The sequence below is a fragment of the Coffea arabica genome, chromosome 7e (assembly GCF_036785885.1).
Source record: "Coffea arabica cultivar ET-39 chromosome 7e, Coffea Arabica ET-39 HiFi, whole genome shotgun sequence".
NCBI lineage: Eukaryota > Viridiplantae > Streptophyta > Magnoliopsida > Gentianales > Rubiaceae > Coffea > Coffea arabica.
The window spans coordinates 23,299,439-23,306,221 of NC_092323.1; the positions used below are offsets into that span (position 1 = coordinate 23,299,439).

Consider the following 6,783-nt stretch of genomic DNA (forward strand, 5'->3'; position numbering starts at 1 on the left):
ATTACTCACCTATTGGTTGAACCACTAACCCGTTGACTCACCTTTTTTGCCGAGTTCCTCCCCGGGCCGAGTTTAATAACTATGAGTGAAATGCAAGGTTGGCTTGTTCTGCGTGCCAAGTATTTGTAGAAATATTTTTTATATACTTTGTGAAATGCAAGGTTGGCCTTTTGACAGTAAAGTATGAGCGCGTTGTTCTTTCATTTTTGCCGAAGTGTTCTACTGTGAATACTTGTAAATGTATTTCGAGACCGCTAACTAGTGAGTGACTTACTAGTACAATTACTTGTGTAGGTGAGACACCTTGTAACACCTATCCATAAGCCATAATAATGAACGCATAATTTATGCACATATACTAGAGTACTCTTTCTTTCACGTAACAAGTTTTGACTTTTGCAAAATATGTACCTTATTCAAGTACTAATTAGTAATTAAGACCATGTGCCGGATCAGTAATCTATGGACGGCATCTCTTGCTTCTGAAAAAAAAAAAAAGGAAGGAAGGCATCTCCTGTTCCACTTGCTTGCGCATACTCCTTCATATTTCTTGGCTTCACAAGAATTCCTACCAGTAAGAATAATATATACAGAACCAAAACCTGGAATAAGGGTGCAAGTCAAAAAATGGATCATCCAGATGAACTTGTTCCCCACGTACTAATCTTCCCTTTACCCATTCAAAGTCCTGTGAATAGTATGCTGAAGCTAGCCGAACTTTTGTGCCTTGCTGGGCTTCACGTAACATTCCTCAACACAAAGCACAACCACAATCGTCTCCTGCGTTGCACGAATATTCACTCTCGTTTAGATCAATATCAAGGAAGATTCCACCTGGAAAACGTCGATGATGGCCTTCCAGATGAAGATCCTCGTACTGCTGAACAGTTTACAGAGATTCTCGATTCTTTGCAGAGTGTGGCTGAGCCTTTCTTAACTGAGGTACTGAGCGGTGAACGTTTTAGTTGTAACAGTAGTAAACGGCCTCCAGTTACATGCATCATAGCCGATGGATTGTACTACTATGTTCTTGATGTTGCTGAGGAGATGGGAATCCCATTCATATTTTTCGAAACCATCAGCCCTTGTTGTCTGTGGGTTTACATGTGCATTCCCAAACTCATTGAAACTGGTGAACTCCCCTTCAAAGGTAATTATCAATTCACCACCTCAATTTTGTGTTTCATGGAGCTTTCATTCTTACCCCTCTGCCTCCTCCCCTTGCCAACTCCATCACAGAAAATTTTGTGCTAGATTGTGTGCATAATTAGTAGGGCCAATTCGATCAAAACTTTTTGCGTGACTAAGGTGTTGTTGTTCATTTTATTATTTAGAAGAACCTTTTCATGATGATAACATCTTCAACTCTTCTCTTCTCCCGTTTGCTTTTCTGTTCACACACTCAAAAGTTTCGTTTTTCTCGAATTTGTTAATGAAGTTGACTTTGGGAAGAGGGCAATTGCATATGGTATTGTTACTATTCTATTAGGTTGAAAAAGAAAATTTTATAAAGGCCAAAAAAAAAAACCGAACAGGGATTTTGTATTTTGCAAAAGAAATAACCATAACTGACTGTCTCCAACGAATTTGTATACATATTAACTGTTATATAGAATCTTGAGAAAAACCGAACTTTTTTTTTGTTTTTTGAAGATCCTTGGGAGAAGAGCAGGCAAAGAATTGACCATTGGTTGCTTAGTATATAAAATACTTGTGTCTGTGTATAGTATCAAAATTCTGCAAAGGCAATTTTCAATTAATAGATCTTCATCCAGAAGACTTTCACAGTATCTTAATTTAATGACAAGAAAGTAAGACACTCAATTCAAGATAAAGAAAATCCTGGCTCTAGTTTGAACACGCACCTAAACCGAAACAACAAATAAATAACTCATTCTTTTTGATTTGTTATGTATATTCCTAGTTGATTTGTTATGTATATTCTGAAGTGAGTCACATGAATATTGCAGCTGTATAATAATTTCGTGAACCTGAAAGATTGAGCCAAACCTAAAAGCTACATTATGATTTTTGATGAAGTTATACATGAGATTCTAAGTCGAGAAATTTTATCCAAACAAAACATAATTTATATGTTATTACTACATGAATGATGCACGAATTTGGCCGCCAAGATGAACCCACCAAATGCATATTAAATTTTTTTGAACCAAATTAAATACGTCCAGGCAGTGATACTTATTTAGACGAAGATTAAAGCTCTAATCCTGACTTCATGTAGCATAAAAGGAAAAATCGTTCAAAATATTTCTCATATTTTGTCAAATGAATTTTTCCTCTTTCACTTTTAAAATGGTAACTTTACATCTCTTATATAATATTTAAGTCACTAAAATTTGGCTCCAAATGAATTTTTGGGTCCTTCACTTTTAAAATGATAACTTTACATTTCTTACAAAATTAAATCAATAAAATTTGGTACCAATCTAAATTGTTTACCACTTTTTATCCTGAATCCATCACGTGACATACACATGGTCAATTTTTTTAGAGGTAAAAAGGTAAGATACTATTTGCAGTAAAACGAAAAACCTGATTCATATTTAGTTTTGCCCCTAAAACAATAGGATCTTACCCGAATCATATTCATTTTTCCTAAAAAAGTGGGATCTGACATTTTTTGTATATAAAAAATGATTGCATGTGAGTTACATAGTGATTTAGAATAAAATGTTGTCAAAAACTTATGTTGGTATCAAATTTTATTAACTTGAATTTGTAAATAACGTGAATTTAATATTTAGACAAATTACACTTTACCCCCTGTGATTTAGTGTTTTTCTACATAACCCTCTATGACTTCAAAAATTATACATAACCCCCTTATGATTTGAATTAAAATGTCAAAGTGACAAAAATGATCATTCATAACGAGTCACCTAAAATGTCGAAAATACCCATATATAAAGCTGAAAATTATTTATTAACCAAGGAGGGTTATGTGTATATTTTGAAAACCATAAGGGGGTTATATAGTAAAGTATTAAATCATAAGAAGGTTATTTGGTAAAACATAAAATCTTACAGGGTTAGTGTGTCATGTATTTATAAGGGTAATTTTGATATTTTTAAGACTCTGTTATGAATGATCATTTCCGTCACTTTGATACTTTAATTTAAATCATGAGAGGGTTATATATAGTTTTTGAAACCATAGGGGGTTTATATAAAAAAAATACTAACCACAAGGGGGTAAATTGTAATTTGCCCTTAATATTTAAAAGTGTATGCTAAAAATATTATTTAGCTAATTGTAAGGATGTTTTGAACAATTTTTCTAGTATAAATTTTAAATTATCAGGTGAGTTTGTAACAAGTAGGAGTTTCTAAAAGATAAGAGTTTGATATATAAATTAAATTTGAGATAATCCCGTATTGAGAGTCGACAAAGACCAGCACTTGCGCATTTGTTTACCCTATTGCATCAGGTAATGACTTGGACGCAGAAGTAAAAAGCATACCGGGCATGGAAGGATTGTTAAGGTGTCGCGATCTTCCGGACTTCTGCAGGCGTGATTGCAAGGCTGACCGTGGTGCCCAACTGGTGATGGAAGAAATTCGAAACATTCCACGGGCGGCTGGGCTTATACTGAATACGTTTGAAGCCCTCGAAGGGCCCTTTCTTTCCCATATACATTCTCAAGCTCCTAATTTGTATGCCATTGGGCCGTTACAACTTCACCTGAAGACAAAACTTGCAGCTCAATCCAGAGAACTACCAGCAGCTGTATCAAACAGCTTCTGGGTAGAAGATGCCAGTTGCCTATGCTGGCTGGACAGCCAACCATTGAAGACTGTAATTTATATAAGCTTCGGAAGCCTCAAAAACATAACGAAGGATGAGTTTTTAGAATTTTGGCATGGAATAGTAAACAGTGGACAGAGGTTCCTTTGGGTCATCAGGCCAGGCTCTATCAATGGACAGAAGTTGGAGCAGCATGATGACTTCTTGAAGGAACTGAACGAAGATACAAAAGAAAGGGGCCTGATTTTGAGTTGGGTTCCACAAGAAGAGGTGATAGGCCACCCGGCAATTGGTGGATTTCTAACTCATAGTGGATGGAACTCAACATTGGAAAGCATAATTGCTGGAGTTCCAATGATTTGTTGGCCATGCTATGTGGATCAGCAAGTGACTTCTAGGTTAGTGAGTGAAACTTGGACGCTCGGATTGGACATGAAAGATACTTGTAACAGATCCATCATTGAGAAAATGGTTAGGGATATAATTGAAAGAAGATGTGATTTTGATCAATGCGCAGACAAGTTGTCAAAGTTGGCCAGACAAAGTGTTGCGGCGGGTGGATCATCTCACATTGATTTGGACCGTCTCATTGGAGACATCAAAAAGTTGAGTCTCAAAGGAGATACAAATGCAAGTTTTCTTTCTTAGCTGTGTCGTGATGGGTCCCCAATTTGCAATGCTAACTAAAGGGAGTTGGATCTAACTGTGAGGGTTAATTGTATTGGAAATTGGGGTAATTTTTTTTTTTTTTTGCCTTTCTTTGGTACTTTCAGTGGTGTGTCACCATTCAACGAACTTTTATTTATAATTGGTAATGCAGGTTGACTTAGTTGGTGAGAACAGCCAATTCCTCGCAAAAGGTCGTGTGTCTGAATCTCATTGCCGATGTGAGGACCGTGTTAGTGAACAATCTATTAGAATCCTTGTAAGCGACTTATGGTTCTAGGGTTATGTTATGACCCATGTTGGTAATCGGAGTCGAATCTATCCAAACTTTTATTTATAGAAAAAATGTAAAATATAAAAAGTTCTCTGTGGTTAAACTAATATGTAGAAAAGCCATTTATAATTTTAAATCATACATTCCAGTCCCTTGTGGTTTGAACTAATTTGAAATAGTAACTCAAATCATTAAAACTAAGGGAGGCAGAAAAATGACATAATGACATAAAAACTACCTATGGTTAAGCCAACCTATAGAAAAGTCCCCTATGATTACCTATTGCTGCCACCATCATTCTCCACCTTCTACCATCACCCTTCCATCACAAACCCTCTACCTCTCATTTTATCTCCTCTCCCTTGCCTCTCCCTCTCTCTTCCACTCCCTCCCTTGCACCCTTTCCTTTCCTTTGTAGTTCCTTTTTTGCACCTCCTCACCTCCTTTTTGTGACCAAATTTGTCACAGAAGAGAGAAGGAGGGGGGCAGGGAGAGGGCGATCTGGTTGCAACCCTTTATCCACACCTCTTTCCTCTCTCCCGTGATCAATTATGGTTGCTGGAAAGAGAGAGGGTGTATGAAAGTGACCGTGAGAGGAGCAAAGAGAGTAGGGCACGCGTAGGGGAGGGAGGAAAGGGAAGGGAGATAAGGAAGAAGAAGAGGGGGGTGGTAATGGAAGGGAGGGTGGTGATTGCATGTGGAGAGTGGTGGTGGCAAGAGGTAGGGGTGATGGTGAAGAAAGAGATGAGGGTGGTATTTTATTTTTATTATTTATTTTTGTTTAGAAATAAGGTGAGTTGTATTTGAGAGTTTTTGTTCATTTATTTGGTGTATAGAAATAAGATGAATTGTACTTGGGAGTTTTAGGTTGTTTTTCAAAATTTTATGAGCTCTAAAGGGTATAATAGGTATATTAGCTAAAAATTGGATTTAAAAAATTTTAGGTCAAGCACTTGCAGTACAGTTGCATTTATCTCAAATTCGTTAATTTAAATTATTTTCATCGATTTTTAACGTTAGCTCAAACCACAGAGTACTCGATTGTATGATTTGAAACCACAGAGTACAATTTGTATCTCAAATTGTATGATTTGACCCGATTGTTGTTACCAGGACAAATACTTGCAAAAGAGATGAACCCATTAATATAGACGATTTCATCATTTTCTTAAACTAATTCAAATCACGAGATATTAGAGTGTATGTTTTAAAACTATAGGGGACTTTTATAGATTCTCTTAATCATAGGAGGCTTTTCTGTATTTTACCAAAAAAAATGGTCAGTGGACTTTTCACTTGAGCTTAATTCTTACGCCTTATTTGGATTGTGGTTTTCTAATTCAAAATATTTATTTTTTTCATGAACATATCTCTGAATCACTATTTTTATCTCATATACATCAAATTACTATAATATATTTTTATACAAGAACTTCAAAAAGTAGCAGTCCAAATGTGACCTACCATCATCCATGCCTTTGCTTCTTCTCCTTATCCTTTTGTAAACTTTTTGGATGTTATAGCTGCAAAGTTATGTTGATAAGTAACTATTTTGTGCTATATTTGAATCATATTTTATATTAATTTTCATCAATATTTTAATATTATAAGAAAAAAATAGTCCATTTTAGTTAGAATTAGTTCTAAATGATGCTTAGTGCTTAAAGGAGAATTTTGTCCCTTTTACTTGCATATTTTTTATTATTTTTGTAGGAATTGAAATTGGACTTCATTTTGGACAAGAAATAAGTTTGCATTATATTGATTGAAGTCCTAAACTTCACAAGGTTGACAAGTTTCAAAAGTGGTTCGATTCATTAAAAAAAGAAAACGAAGGAATTTGTTGAAAATGAAAGTAGACTCGAATCCCCCAAACAATCAGACCAATTTTTTGAGGGATTCGAGGTAGAAATTTTTGGCCAAACAGGAGAGGAATTGGACCAAGGAATCTGGCCGATTTTTGGAGGGATTGCTTGGAGAGATTTTGATCAAATTTTGCGGTTTCAACTTGCGCAACTTGATTTCAATTCCATCATTTCACACCTTTTGAGGGACAATGTCGAAAATTTGCAGCTGT

General features: G+C 35.6%; 1 protein-coding gene across 1 annotated transcript; it reads left to right on the plus strand.

Annotated features, from left to right (window-relative positions):
* Positions 1-474: 474 nt before the first annotated feature.
* LOC113700741 (7-deoxyloganetic acid glucosyltransferase-like) lies at positions 475-4,759 on the plus strand. The gene is made up of 2 exons (XM_027221194.2): positions 475-1,150; positions 3,450-4,759. The coding sequence occupies exons 1-2, from the start codon at positions 628-630 to the stop codon at positions 4,412-4,414; spliced, it is 1,488 nt and encodes a 495-aa protein (XP_027076995.1). The 5' UTR covers positions 475-627; the 3' UTR covers positions 4,415-4,759.
* Positions 4,760-6,783: the final 2,024 nt, after the last annotated feature.

What these genes read in the sequence shown, in the direction of transcription:
- LOC113700741 (XM_027221194.2), top strand. Translation starts at nt 628, where the DNA reads ATGGATCATCCAGATGAACTTGTTCCCCACGTACTAATCTTCCCTTTA. An exon ending in TGGTGAACTCCCCTTCAAAG is followed by an intron (nt 1,151 to 3,449) that starts GTAATTATCAAT and finishes CTATTGCATCAG; the next exon opens with GTAATGACTTGGACGCAGAA.